The sequence below is a fragment of the Pogonomyrmex barbatus genome, unplaced genomic scaffold (assembly GCF_055798465.1).
Source record: "Pogonomyrmex barbatus isolate J1 unplaced genomic scaffold, ASM5579846v1 scaffold25, whole genome shotgun sequence".
Lineage (NCBI taxonomy): Eukaryota > Metazoa > Arthropoda > Insecta > Hymenoptera > Formicidae > Pogonomyrmex > Pogonomyrmex barbatus.
The window spans coordinates 29,957-46,190 of NW_028297122.1; the positions used below are offsets into that span (position 1 = coordinate 29,957).

At 33.5% G+C, this 16,234-nt stretch overlaps 2 protein-coding genes across 10 annotated transcripts in view; one reads left to right on the forward strand and one right to left on the reverse strand.

Annotated features, from left to right (window-relative positions):
* The window catches only part of PIG-S (phosphatidylinositol glycan anchor biosynthesis class S), a 227,528-nt gene that overhangs the window by 16,808 nt on the left and 194,486 nt on the right, over positions 1-16,234 (forward strand). The window lies entirely within an intron of this gene.
* Positions 4,931-16,234, reverse strand: part of LOC105428578 (protein I'm not dead yet-like) — a 68,743-nt gene continuing 57,439 nt past the window's right edge. For both annotated transcript variants that reach the window (XM_089078609.1, XM_089078608.1), the window contains one exon: positions 4,931-5,738. In XM_089078609.1, the coding sequence (XP_088934735.1) occupies positions 5,487-5,738 (252 nt within the window). In that variant the 3' untranslated portion in view covers positions 4,931-5,486. The remainder of the gene's footprint in view (positions 5,739-16,234) is intronic.

Sequence of the window (16,234 nt, forward strand, 5' to 3'; positions counted from 1 at the left end):
ACTTTTTCAATAAAATATTACAAACCAGAAGATAAAAGAAGTTGTATCTTTTCTATATAATTCTTTTCTATACAAAGATTAAAAATTGTATTCTGCACAATTAAAATAACTCTAGCAATGGTATTACTAACAAGGTTCAAACTGACATCAATATTGCGTCTTATCGTAATTTTGTTCCGATTTTAACTATAATTTGTTTTGAATTTTGTTTCCAACTGTTTTAGTATTATCATTATTTGTTAATATCTTTGTTATTCTCTTTTGACATATAGAACACAATCAATCGTATTCTGCAATTAATAATACGAGGATCGGTAAGTCAGGTAAATTTTTGTGAGATAACATTACAATGAACTGTGTAATATATGGCCAGGAAATAATACTATTCAAATTGCCTCATACCAAGTTTCAGCCAAAAGCGACGCTTAGTTTCCATGTAGCAGACGTTGGAAGTGAGCATGGCAGCAGTTGTCGTAAAAATGAAGAAAGACGAATTCCGTGCAGTGATTAAACATTTTTATTTAGAAATGGACGGCTGCGTAGATTAAAGCCGAATTCGACGAAGTTTACGGGGACCAGCATTGAAGACCGTTTATTTTTGGATTAATGAATTCAAAGAAGCCGGACATTAATCAAAAATTAAGCGCATCCCAGACGTCCAGTTGAAGTCACTATGCCAGAAATGATTGAAAAAAATCCATTATATCATCATCCATCGTAAAAGATCACCGAATGAAGGTGCGTGACATAGCTGAGATTGTAGGCATCTCAGTAGATAGGGTACATAATATCCTGCATAAAGAATTAGAATTGAAACAGTTTTGTGCACGATGGGTGTCGCGATTGCTGACCATCGATCAAAAACGCATGCGAAAAAACATTTCGCAGCAGTGTTTGTCTGCTTAAGCGCAATCCACAAGACTTTTGACGTCGATTCATGACCGTAGACGAGATTTGGCTCCATTATTATACACCCGAGCCAAAATAGTAGTCGAAGCAGTGGACAGCGCTTGGTGAATGTGCGCCGAAGAAAGTGAAGACTGTTTTATCGGCCGGGAAGACAATGGCCATTGTTTTTTGGGATTCCCAAGGATCTTCATTGACTACTTACAGAAAGATCAAACAGTCACAGGAATATATTATTCTACACTTCTGAATCGTTTGTACGAAGAGCTGCAAATGAAATGGCCGAGATTGGCGCGCCAAAAAGACATCTTTCACCATGACAATGCTGCGGTTCACATCTCTACAGTCGCAATGACAAAATTGCATTAAGATTCGAATTAAGATTCGAATTGCTGCCCCATCCACCCTATTCTCTTGATTTGACCCCTAGTGACTTTCTATTTCCAAACCTCAAGATCTGGCTCGGGGGAAAGAAATTTTCGTCCGATGAGGAGGTCATAGCTGCTGTGGATGCGTATTTTGAAGGCCTCAAGACTTCCTATTTTTCCGAAGGGATAAAAAAATTGGAACACCGCTGGACTAAATGTGTAGAGCTCCAAGAAGACTACGTCGAAAAGTGAAAAAAAATTTTCCGGGAAATAGGTGATTTTATTGCTTTTTTGACTTATCGCACGACCTTCGTATTATGTGTGTGCGTGGGTGCGTGCGTTCGTGCGCGCGCGCACATTCTCACGCATATAAATATATGTACGCACACATCGTCGATCTCATTTAATCAAAACATTGAAAAAATCTAAACAGCATAAACAACGTGAAATATTTATTGTTAATCTTCATCAAATCATCGCAAAATGCCAATGCCAAGCAAAGAAAGAGCAAAAAAAAAATGCATGCTATCTTTCGCTGTTTCGTCTGTTTTTCTGCTCTCTCATTCGTTTTTTCGCTCTCTCATTCTTTCTTTTACAGTCTTATTTACTTTTCCACTCTCTTACTTGTTTTTTCGTTATCTCACTCGTTTCTTCGTTCTTTTGCTCACTCACTTTCGATATGCGTACATCATTCTGAAGACTTCATCGCTATCGCTGCTGCCTCATAGCGGTTAAAATTGCAATTGTAATTTAGATGTAGACGGCGATGACGATGACAATAATCATGAAGACGACATTCTTAACTTCTTAGTTAGTGCTGAACTTTTCGCGGCACTGTATCTCTATATGACACGGTTCCATGGTCTTTTCGACGCAGATTGCGCGTAAATAATATACTGCGGTTTGTATCTGGTGACGCTTTCCACTATAAAATTACACCAGAGTTATATGTTCATAAATTATAATTTATTTATACATTTTCATGTAAAGTTTGAAAAAAACATAAAAGATAACATGCGCGAAAGCATTATAGTGGCGTTCAGCAGCTAAGAGGTTAAAAGTATGAAAATGTATATGTTTACGCGTTGTATACGTTGCGCAAATGTGAATATATGGATGCTTGTGATAGATGTGTGGATGTGTGGAAGGTTTTCGGTTCGAGTATAATAAAATATATCTAAAATCTATTTATTTTTATCAAATATACAATATGTACAGGCTCTGAACCACTCTTTAAGTTTGCGTGTGTGTGACTCTAGTATCATTAAATGTGTGAAACTGATATATAGTCATGTATGTGTGTACAGAGAGTGTGTAATGTTGCAAATGCATGTGTATTTATGTATGCTGTGTAGATGTCCTCCGATTTGCTGGTTATGCGAGAATGTCGTTGATTGGTCGCCGTATAAGTGTAGTCGTGTAAACGCATCTGAACACTGCTGACTAGACATGGTTCCAAGTTTAGTGTCTCCTCATAATCTGATTGGTTCCTGTCAAAGATTGTGGCGGAATGAAATATTCTCTCGTTGCGCCACTTTTGAATTGCCGGTTTCTGAAACAGAAAGATGAGAATGCCGTGACTTCTCAGTCGACGGCTTGTTTAGTCGGATGATAGAGATGGAATGGTGACTTTTTAATCGACCTAGCAGGCCTATTCGGCCGGTCAGCGGCTTATGCAGCCGAAGGATGCGACGTATTTCAGCCGAAGGATGTGGCGTGTTTCAGCTGAAGGATGCGATAGCCAACGCTTGAAAACACTGTTCTATCTTTCATCACTTTCATCACTTAAGTGAATGATCTTCTGCTTGAGATGAGAGCTTGGATTCGAATGCTGAATCGGCGCCTTTATATACCAGGTGTATGCATAAGTTTTTTCCGGTTTAACTAAGAGATGTCGCCAGCGAAAAGTACGCAGCGTATTAATTTGACACATACATCATTTTGTTCGTCTGACATTTAAAATTACAAACACACACAAGTTGAGTCCGTCAAAAACTAGCGTCTTTGTTTTATCGTTCAGTGATCATGTCAAGTTTTGTGCCTGAAAAAGAACATTTGCGGCACGCATTGCTTTTTTTATTTAATCAAAAGAAAAAGGCTGTTGAAAGTCATCGTTTGCTGGTAGAAACATATGGTGAACACGCTCCATCGATTAGAACATGTGAGACATGGTTTCGACAATTTAAAAGTGGTGATTTCAATGTGAAAGACAGTGAGCGCTCTGGTAGACCACAAAAATGCGAAGACGAGCAATTGCAGGAGTTATTGGATGATGACCCAACTCAAACTCAACGGCAATTAGCAGAAGCATTACATATATCACAAGAAATAAACGTTTACGAGCAATGGGAAAGATCAATAAACTCGGTAAATGGGTCCCACACAATTTGAATGAACGTCAAATGGAAAATCGCAAAGTCACTTGTGAAATGCTGCTTCAACGCCACGAAAGGAAATCATTTTTGTATCGAATTGTGACGAAAAATGGATTTATTTTGAAAACTCGAAGCGGAAAAAATCGTGGCTTTCACCTGGCGAAGCCGGTCCATCAACACCAAGGCCAAATCGCTTCGGCAAGAAGACCATGCTCTGTGTTTGGTGGGACCAGAGCGGTATTGTGTATTATGAACTCTTGAAGCCCGGCGAAACCGTTAATACACAACGCTATCGCCAACAAATGATTAATTTAAACCACGCATTAATCGAAAGACGACCGGAATGGGCCAGAAGACATGGCAAAGTGATTTTGTTACACGACAATGCGCCGTCTCACACAGCAAAACCAGTGAAAGACACCTTGAAATCGCTTGGATGGGACATCCTTCCGCACCCGCCGTACTCCCCAGATCTGGCGCCATTTGACTATCACCTCTTCGCATCAATGGGGCACACGCTCGCAGAGCAGCACTTCAGCAATTTCGAGGAAGTTGGAAAATGGCTTGACGAATGGTTTGCCGCAAAAGACAAGCAGTTTTTCTGGCATGGTATTCATAAACCTTTACCTGAAAGATGGGCGAAATGTGTAGAAGCCGATGGCCAATATTTTGAATAAAAAAAAAATTAATTTCCCTTGAAAATTACGTGTCTTTTTTTACTAAAAAATCGGAAAAAACTTATGCATACACCTGGTATTGTCAACAATTTGTTGACAAATTGTCGACAATTTCTAAATGCGAGATAATTATCTCGGCCTGCGTCACGTCGCGGTACGCGACCCTAATTGTTTGAGTCCGCGACAGGTGCATCGCGCGCGATGCATGACATTCGCCAATCGCTACAAAAGTAAATTTCCAGATTCGAACTTTACATCATAATATCTTCACTCATAGAGTACATAGAGGAAAAATAAAAACTTTTATTGTATAATTCGAATCCAAGTTATATCGGTTTCGTCTATCTAAAACTTAATCAGTTCAACCGTTATTGAGATTCGATCATCATAGATATTAACAATTCATCGCGCGCGTGAAGCGTCACTCTAGCGCCTACACTTGGCGACGAGCCACGACCAATGTCGCTTGAATGGAGTGCTCATTCTGATTATATTGTGCTGCTAACGCATCGCTTGCTATATTTTATGTTTCGATTTTTGCACATATTTCAAAATGAAAAATGTAAATGATTATGATAAGGTATTTTAAAATAATGACAACATATGCATTTATAATATATATTTATTATATATATCTTATAATTATTTGATATAATGTAAAAATTGTTTAGATAATAGTCAATGATAGTTATTATTGTTGATTTTGTTTATTTTTAAATATATTTTTATGATAATCAAAGTTTATGAAAATATGATGTTTTACAATATTATATATATAAGTAAATATGTTTATAGATTTAATTTGAATAGATATTAGATATAACGTATCTTATGAGAAAACAAATATTATTTGATATAAAATTATTTTAATTATATTTACATTTATTGTTAACTTCAATAAATCGATGTTAATTTCTATTTATATGAAAATATTAACATACAAAATACAATTTGATTTACTTTACTTTTCCTTTGATTGTTTTACGCTATATTTATTTCTTAAAACATTATTACTTTTGGAAGTTGCATAAAAAAAATGAATTTGATTAAAAATAGAAATTAAAAATATATGTAAGTGATACTCCTGTTATATTGATCGTAAAGTCGTTTTTCGGTCTTTTATAGAACGAATTATAAATAAATATAAAAGGAAGTATACGCTATGTGGCCCATTCGGGAAACTCCGATAAATTGAACACATATGTACCCCACGTGGAGAATGCCGCTGCAGTGATAACGAGTGTAATAATACTGGGTCCAATACCGGCAATCATGAAATCTTTTGTCTTTATTCGTCCTGCAGCACTGGCGATTGCATTGGGTGGAGTACCAACTGGTAGATGAAACGAGAAAGAGCAACAAAGAGCTGCTGGTAGCATTAGATACAAGGGGTGTATTTTGATAGCTACACACTGAAAAAGGAGAAAAAGAAAGTTCCGTTGTAATTCTCGAAAATTGGCTTACATTATTTATATTGCGAGCAAATTTAAAATATAAATAATTTATTTTTTGACAATACTAAGAATTTTTCTGTCAATTCTAATATTAAAAGCAAATATTTGAGTAAAAAATAATATTTAATATACAGAGTGTCTGATTCCTAATGATACACTGTTTATGTACAAATAGATCGGATCAAATTGAGCACAAAAGTTTTTTACCATTTTGTCGCAATTAGTAATAAGTTATTAATTATTAAAAATCGTTGAATAAGCATGTATCCACCACCAGCCAACCGGCAAATGCACATGTGCTACGATAGACGACCGTCATGCGCATTCGCGATTGCTAGGAGCGCAATGAAATTTAGAGATGTGCATTATAAGCAAATGTTCTATTAAACATATGTAAATTCACGTCTATAAATATCTTGGATTGGACGCTCATTCGATAATTTTTAATAATAAATAACTCGTTACTAATTGTGAAAATTAAAAAATGGTAAAGGATTTTATTGTTCAGTTTGACTCGCTCTACCTGCATCTGTATACCATTAGGAATTAGATACTTTGTATATAAATATATAAGATATCTGTAATGAGTGAGAAAGTATTAATTGAAGATATAGATATTACGTAAATACACTACAGAATAAAACAATTGTGTATTCTAATAATAAATTATCTTTTATTTTAAATTTATTAAAACTTGTTTATTAAATATAATTGTAAAAATTGAGATATTTATGAATTATTCTATTTTTTTATGAATACAATAATAAATTTTATATTTTTTTTTGTACATGATACAAAAAAGACATTTATACTAAAGTATTTCATGTTTAAACATTGATGTTGTCAGTAAGAAATAAATAATATTTACAAATAATAACATATATATTATTCAAATATTTTTTTGGAAATAATTGTTTTAATAACAAATTTATTATAATGTTAATTAAGAAAAATGTTAAAACGGTCCGCCTTTTCGTCGGTTCGTGTTCCGCAAGGATATGCTACATACGCGAATACGCTCGTTTGTCCAGGTTCGGTATGAAAAAGCGGCAAGACGAATAAGTTCTCTGATATTAATATATGTATTTAATATATGCTGGATGAGAAGATTGCTATAATTAATCGTGATGGTGATAATAGCAGCGCGTTTTACAACGATTTACTCAGCAGCGCTGTCGTCCAAAGCAGTGGACGTGGATATTTACAGCGGACGCGGATCGCGGATATTTACAGCGGACGCAGATCGTGGGTCTGTTACGGCGGCGCGGATCGCGGATATTTACAGCGGACGCGGATCGCGGATAGATGGATCGGAGGCGAGGATGGCGGCGACGATCCACAGCGGCGGGTGCCGGCGTGTTCGGCCGCAACGGTCAGAAACACCTGGCATGGCGAGCTTGCCGATACGTTGCGTTTATGCGGAAGTTGGAGGAGATGCTTAGCCAGCGCCAGTAACTCCTGATAGGGGCAGCGAATACGCTACCTCGAGCGTTCCTGACAAGCGGATTTGGTGGATCGGATAGGAGCGGAGAATCGGCTCTGGTCTCCTGGCTAGGGCAGCGTACTCGCAACCTCTGCTTGGCGAATTCTCAATTCGGGATCGGAGTCGGTTTCGCTAAGCGAGCCCGGCGGATGATTCCGAGGATCTATATATATTTTCTGATCGGATCGGGCTTTTTTATACCCCGCGGATCGATAATTCGGTGAAATTCGGCGTCTCTTCGGGTCGATCCGCGAGTATTATTTTGCCGAACTAATTTGTAATAACAAAATAACAAAATAACTTTGTTCGTTGCTTCTGATCTTCGAAGCGGCACGTTCGGGTTTCTCCGGGCGCGTTCGGGTATCTCCGCCGTGTAGCGCTAAGTAGCGCAAATTCCCCATACGGCCCGTAGGCCGTACTAATTATTTCGATAATTTAAAACGTTTATCGGCGTTTTGCACCTTTTAAGCCGATGGGTGGTCGATCGGCTTTTGTCCGGTAAGATAATGGTTCGGACGGAACGATACTGCGGGGAACGTGCATCGTTACAATGTATAAATAATTTTTTACATGATGTTATATTAAAAAAGATTTATGACTGAGACATTAATTGACATACTATTAACAATTAAATTATCAATGACTTATTATTAAGTCATTGATAGATAGATATTTATGAAAATAAAAATAATTCTTGTATATGAATAAATAGACTTTTTTATTTTATGTAAAAACTGAAAATGTAAATTAATATTATAAAAGTTTAATTTTTTTTCATTGTTCTTTTTCCATTTTTAGTATAATAATCGTGAATAATAGCTTAAATAACTTAATGTATAGAACAGATCTTTGCGAACTTGGCACTCAATTTTTATTAAATTAAATTTTTAGTAAAAATAATGTTGGTATTTTATTGACAATCATTTGTAATAATAATTTTGTTCACAACCATTAAAAATAAAAAATTTTATAAAAATTGCTATTACCTTACTTTGTAATAAAAATTCACTGATATATCTTGATCTTGATTCAAAATTTGTAGTTATTTATAATGACTTTTCTGCTGCATACAGTTCAATCATTTAAGAGATACATGTTAAAAATAACGTAATATTATCAATTTTTAAATTATATCAAATCTGTTGGTAGCATTTTTATAATTGTTTATAGTTATTTCTCCATTATTTATAGGTGATTAAAAATTACAATGTACACTCACTTGCAAAAAAATGACCACATCACCAAATTTTAGCACAACTTTTTAACATTTTTTAATATCAATAATTTAGCAAAAAGTCAATGTATTGAATCAATGTAATGAGATAAATCTAAGCTCAAATTTTAGCTTGAACATTTCTCTTGATAATAAAAAAGAAAACCATAATTGGATCACAAAAATTTTAGAAAATAGTTGTAGATAGATTTTTAAAAATGGAGAAATTTTTTTTGGACGTTTGCATTAAGTCGATTTTCTGGTACAAAATGTTTGTACACGTGTACATAAGTTTTTAAATTTATTTATTTCCTAATGAATCTATATTTAAGAAAATTTTTTATAATCTTTTTTATTAAATTGTATCATTTTTTAAATACAAAATTAGATAATTTTAGGCAATTTTTTTTTAAATTTTTATTTTTTAATAGTTGCAACTAAAATTATAATTATTATAAAAAATACTAATATTTTTCTATTTAAAGCTAATAATTTAAGTAGTGTGTGTGTGTGTGTGTGTGTGTGTGTGTGTGTGTGTGTGTGTGTGTGTGTGTGTGTGTGTGTGTGTGTGTGTGTGTGTGTGTGTGTGTGTGTATGATTTAAAGTAATTTTTTTTTAAATAAGGAAATTTAAATATTTTCTTCTTAATATATTAAAATAAATACGAGATTATTTTTTTATACTTTTGTGAATTTAGAATGCGATTTAATTAATTATTAGTATTCAAAAATTACAAATCGGGCTCAGTAGATAAACATCTAATATACAAAAAAAGACTATACGAGCCAAGCTAGATGATAGTTGGTAATTTATTGTTTTAATATAAAAATACAAGAAAGAACGCACATATACAAGAACAAATATAAATATAACAAACGTTTCGACCCTTACTCTGATTTTCATCAGTGTATAAGCTTCAATTACAATAATCTATAAAATAACTTAAAATAAAAAGATGACGCTTTACAGTTTCCAATGAAATTTGTTACTCCACATAGTGCAGGTGATCGCAACAGGAGTCTTCGTAGAGGATGTTTCAATGGCAATTGTACAATTAGGTGTGACTAAAAACATCTTCAATCTAGAATTTGAACGGAAAAAATAATGAAGACTTTTATATTAAAAAATTGAATTGATACAAACGTAAAAAGAACTTATTATGTCAAAATAGTCAAAAACTACGCGAAATAAAAGGGAATATAGAAAGATAAAGTCAATTAAATTATTCTGGATTGTTATAAGTTGACAAATATTTTTTTGAAACTAATTGGTCAAAATAATAAAAAAAAAAAATAAAACAAAGTTATACATTCTAAAAAAATTAGTCAGATATTGATTTATGATTAAATTATAAGTTAAGTAAATAAATAAATAAAAGGAACAAATTAATAAAGAGTATGTGATTAAAATATATATGATGTTCGGTCATACCTGATAGCAAATAAAAGATAGAGAAAAAAATTATTAGAAAATTGTGAAATTGGATCTCCTCGAACAATACATTGTAGACAAGTGCGAACAAATGTTAAAAGAAGATCGAATCCGAGGAAGAGCGAGTGGAAAAAAAGGGAAGAATATAATAAATGAAAAAGGAGGGAAAAAATAAAGTAGGGAACTAAACGGGAGAGAGGAAGGAAGTTAAGGATAGGAAGATACGTATCTGAGAGTAACTCCGTGTTACTCTGTTTGTTTACTTTGCCGTTGTTTTTTTATATGTATCATTTCGGAGATAGATCTTTTTCTGAGATTTTTCTGAGATTTCCTTATCTAAGATTTCAACATTATCCCAATCAAAAGAATGATCCTCAGAAATGCGATGTGCTGAGACAATAGAAGGAGATTCAGTTTTTTTATTTATATCAGTGATATAAATAGATATGTTCGTGGAGTTTCGTTTTTAATTGTCTTTTCGTCTGTCCAAAATAAGTCGAATCATAATTATTACAATTAATCTTATAGACAACATCACATTGTGATAATCTATCTAACTTATCTTTGCCAGTAATAATAAGATTTTTTAGTGTATTCGGCAGAGAAAAAGCAACTGTGAGATTATGTCTTTTAGCCAATGCTCAGAAACTTTCAGAGACATTTTTTACATAGGGAACGGTAAAGCAGACTTTCTTTTCAATAGTTGGATGGTGGTTTATCGGTTGAATTAGGTTTTCGTTTACTGTAAAAAAGGCATTTTAATCTGTTGTTGATAGTATTTATTAATTATCTTCCTCGGATCCAATCTTCCTTTAACATTCGTTCGCACTTACTTATAATGTATTGTTCGAGGAGATCCAATTCCACATTTTTTAATAATTTCTCTTCATTTTTTACATATTTGCCATCAGGTATGATCGAATATCATATATATTTTAATCATATAAATCAGTATCTGACTAATTTTCTTAGAATGTATTCGTTTTATTTTTTTTTTTATTATTATTTTGACCAAATTTAATTTCAAAAAAATATTTGTCAACTTATAATAATCCAGAATTTAATTATTGACTACATCTTTCTATATTCCCTTTTATCCGCATCAGTATTAAGGGTAATTATTTTAACATAATAAGGTCTTTTTATGTTTATGTATCAATTCAATTTTTTAATATAAAAGTTTTTATTATTTTTTCCGTATGTTCAAATCCTATAGATTGAAGATGTTTTTGGTCATACCTGATTATACAATTGCCATATTGAAACATTCTCTATGAAGACTCCTGTTGCGATCACCTGGGCTATGTGGAGTAACAAATTTATATTATCGGAAACTGTAAGGCGTGTCTTTTTATTTTATCATTCTATATAGACGGTTATTGTAATTGAAGCTTATACATTGATGAAGACCAGAGTAAGGTTCGAAACGTTTGTTATGTTTATATTTATCGCATTCTCTCTTGTATTTTTATATTAAAAGAATAAATTAGCAACTGTCCCAGCTTGGCTCGTATAATCCTTTTTTATATATATTAGATAAATTAGGGACTTGACTAATGATGCGAACGAGGTGTGTGAGTGAGCGAGTTTCTTTCATGAATTAGAAAGAAGAAAAAGAAATAGGAAAAGCAAATTAATTGAAAATCACGGTTCAAGCGAGAGAGCATAAACTGATGGTTGTTTGTAAATATAAATTTAGATATGCATAGAATAACGATATTAAGAATATAGATTTACATTTAAAAAATAGGTAAAATTATAGGTTAGGAAGACAAAAACGGCGGTTTAGTAATATTGTAAAAATAAATAAAGAGAAATACGACACCTATCGTTACGGGAGGACAATGGATGAAAAGGGCAGTGAATATGAAGAGAAAATTTACGCTACATCAAAAGAAAAAATGAAGAATAAGAAAGTGGATCGATTGTCAAATGAGGAAATGAGATTCAGGGAACAGGGAAATTCGAAAAGTTTAGGAGAATTTTTATCAAAGAGAAAAAGAGAAGCGACAGAAAATATGAGCGAAAAAGAAAAACACTGTGAAAAAGGCACGTCGCAACTGTTTAAGAGAAGTACTATAATATTGAGATTTCCACACAAAGCGAGAGAGAGAGAGAGACAGAGCATGGGGTGAAGAGAGAAAGAGCAAGATACGAGAGAAATAGAACAACATAGTAAGGGAGAAGAAGAGCAACAAAGTGTGAGAGGAAAGAAACAATAAGATGAAAGACAGAAAGATCATCATAGTAAGACAGACAAGGGACAGCAAGGAGAGAGAGAGAGAGAGAGAGAGAGAGAGAGAGAGAGAGAGAGAGAGAGAGAGAGAAAGAACAAAATCAAGAGACTCGACAACAGTTATAAGAACAAGCGAGAGATATGGAAAATTTAATAATGACAATAATGAGAGAATTTCGAAAAATTTCTAATGAAATTAAAGAAGATAGAAATAGCACGGCGAAGGAAATAAAATCGTTGGGAGAGAGAATAACAAAAATAGAATGTGGATGGAAAAAAAAATACTCGAAAAAAGACTGGAAATGATCGAAAATAGAATAGAAAGGATGAAAATAAAGAAGAGGAGTGAAATAGAGGATAATAAAGATTTGATTGGGTAATGAGGAATGTATTAAAGAATATAGAGGAAAGAGTAGATTCGATGAAAGTGGAAAAAATAGCAAATGAGAAATCAAAGTATGAAATAACGGAAGAGATGAAAATAAAAGTTAAAAAGATAAAACAGAGATTAGAGGAGCAGGATAGAAGAAACAGAAGAAATAACATCGCGATTAAAGAGATAAGGGGAACAGATGAGAAATTAATGAATGCGTCAAGAATTCAGAAAAATGGAAAAGGTGGAACCGAAGGGAAAGGAGATATTAATAGTACAAATGGTAAAGGATAAATTGAGGATCATAAAGGAAAAGAAAAAATTATTGGGAGATAGAAAAATTTATATAGACAATGACCTCACAAAAGAGAAAAGAGAAATTCAGAGAAAGATAACAAATTGCATGTAGAGAAAGAGAAAAAAGTAAAAAAATTAAGATAGAATATAAGAAAATAAGAATTCAAAATGAGTGATATGGATGAAATGAGGAGAATAGGAATATAGAGAAATTAGGAAATTTTTAGAAAAAAGCCAAGATACACGAGAACCGAGAAAGGACAGGGAGGGAAGGAAAAACTACACAACAGAGAGATTATACTCAACTGATATTTTGGAACGTGATAGGAACAAAGATAAAGATTTCTGATGTCTTTATGTTAAAAAATTTGATTACTTAGGATTAATAGAAACATGAATCGACGAAAAAGAATAGCTGAATTTCAGAAAAAAATTACCAGAAGAGTTTATATGAAATGCGACCCGTAAGGAAGAAGAAGAAAGGAAGATCCTCAAGGAATCTAATTACAGGCGTTAGAAAGGGTATAAATGAAATTGAGATAGATGAAGAAGATAAAGGGATGCAAGGGACAGTGTACAGGAAAGAAGGCTTGAAATTTAATAAAAAAATTTAGCGGGTAATAGCTGTAATATAGTAATAGAAAAATGAAAAAAAAAAAGAAAAGAATTAGATAAATGTATTTTGAAGACAAAAGAAGATATACTATTTATCGGCGAGGATATCAATGCACGAATTGGGAATAAGGGGGGAGATACGAAAGTGTCGAACAAAGTGTAAGAAAGTCGAATGACAGCAAAATTAATCAGGAAGGGGAGATATTTTTAAGTATGCTAGAAAAAAGGGGATGGTCGGTTGTGAATGATAATGAAGCAGAAGACTGGGAGGATGGACATATACGAAGAATCCAAGAAATGGAAGATCTATAGTAGATTTTGTAATAACGAACACAGAAGCACAAGAATGGATAAAAGAAATGAAAGTAGAGTGGAGAGAGAGTGGAATCGGATCACCAATTATTAGAAATTATTACAGAGGATAAGATAGACGGAGAGAAAGAAATGGAGAAAGACATCGAAAAGAAATACTCCTGGACAGTGACAGATATCGAAGAATACAGGAAAACAGAGAGAGGTAAAGAGATAGGAAAAGAAAGAATGGAAGAGATTTGGCAGAGAATCAAGAGTATAGCAAAGGAATACATAGTAAAGAAGAAAAGGAAAATAAGAAAGTATAGATTAGGAGATAATGACTGATGGAATGCAGAATGTAACAAGAAAAAAAAAGAGGTTAAGAAATTTTATAAAACAATGAAAAAAGGAAAGGCGTCAAGAGAAGAATATATTTCAAAAAGAGTAGAGTTAAGAAGATTATGTGAAGAAAAAGTAAAAAAATTGAAAAAAAAATGGAAGAAGAAATAAAAACCCTGAAATCAGAAAATTATATATGAGAATATATCAATCGTGGTAGGAAAAAGAAAAAGGAGATGTGCAAATCAATATCTCTACAGGAATGGAAGGATCACTTTATGCAATATTTGAAGGAAATGAAACGGAAGTAAGGAGACTACAGACGAGAGAAGAAGTAGGAGATACAGAAGAGGAGAGAGACGAAGCGATCGAAAAACAAATCTCTAAATTGAAAAAGAAGAAAGTTGCAGGCGAGGACGAAATTTCAAATAAAACTTGGATTTATAGTAAGGAAGTGGTAAAACAAAAACTAAAAGAGACAATTGGGAAAGTGTGGAAAGAAGAGGGTCTCCCGAAGGAAGGGAGATTATTCGGCAGTAGAAAACTATAGAGGTATAACATTGATGAATACAGCACATAAGGTGTATGCAGCTGTTCTTGAGGAAAAGTTAAGGAAAGACATAGAAGAGAAAGGTCTTATCGGAAGTGCAAGATAGCTTTTCATAAAAAAAAGAAGGACAATTGACAATATATATATATATATATATACATATATATATTTATATATATGCAGCACCTTGTGAAAAGAGAATTAAAAAAGAAAGGAAACAATATTTTTTTGTTTCTTTATTGACTTTATCGATTTTAAAGCAGCATATTCGATAAACTAGATAAAGAGCTGTTATGAAAGGCGATGTTAGAGTAAGGAAAGGTCTAACCCAGCGAATAAGAGAAATTTACGAATGCACGAAAAATACAATCGAAGTAAATAGTTAGGTGTCAAACTGGTTTTGGTCCTTTAAAGGAATACAACCAGGCTAGCTCCTTGAGCCCAGTCCTGTTCTCGCTCTATATTGCCGACATGGAAGAAAACGAGACAAGCAGGAGGAAATAAGAATTGAAAAGAATTTTATCTCTAGCGTATGCAGACAATGTAACAGTGTTGGCCACAGACGAAGAGGCATTGAAGCAAATGATGAGAAGGCTGCAGAAATACGCGAAAGATAAAAAGCTAAAAGTAAACGTTAAGAAATTCAAAATAATGGTTTTCAGAAAGGGATATGCGCGAAACAAAAAAATGAATTGGGAGTGAGAAGATAAAACGACAGAGAAGGTGAGAGAATTCTGCTATTTAGAATACACATTGAGAAAGGACGGAGGAAACGAAAGTCACATTCGAGAACTAAAGAAAAAGGCAAATGTAGTAGTCAGAAAGGCTTTGGGGACTAGGAAAAAGCAAGTTTCAAAAATGACTTCAAGATGAGCATCCTATTCGATTACTTAGTCATGGGGGTATTGATGTACGGCGCCGAATTATGGAGATGAAGGGAGTGGGAAGAAATAGAAAGAGTACAGCTCAAATATATAAAGTGGAGCCTGAGCTTGGATTCCTGTACACCAGGGTACATTGTGTAAAAAAATCGGGTAGAATAAGACAGGTCGAAAGCAGCGGTTAGAGTGATACATTTTAAAGAAAAATCTAGAAAGTAGTGAAAAAATATTGGTTAAAGAATGCATTAGGGAACTAGAGGAGGACAATACGAACAGAGAAGGAGAAGAAAGAGAAGTATTTTTTAAGGAAAATAGATATAGCAAATCCTTAAAGGATTTAAAGAGATAGAGGAAGGAGCATCGGAAAAATATTAAGAAATAGAAAAGAAGAAAGACTGAGGCAATGGATATGTAACGAAGAAAAGAATAATAGATATTGGGAAACAATAAAAAAATAGGAAATGCAAAATGCAAAATCTATAAAAATTCGTTGAGTACATTGGAGCATATGATCAAAACATTGGGAAAAAGCGGGGGGTAGAATAAGGATAAAATAAGGATAAGAAGAATTAAGCAAGAGCGGAGGAAATAAAATAGGAAAGATAATGAGATAGAGAGAGAGTTAGGGGGAGGAATGGAGGGGATGGTAGGAGTGTGGAAGAATGCGTGAGGATGTGCGAATGATTAAAGATTAATCGATGCAAATCAAGCTCTTATTCGTGCCTGTGACTGAATAATCAAA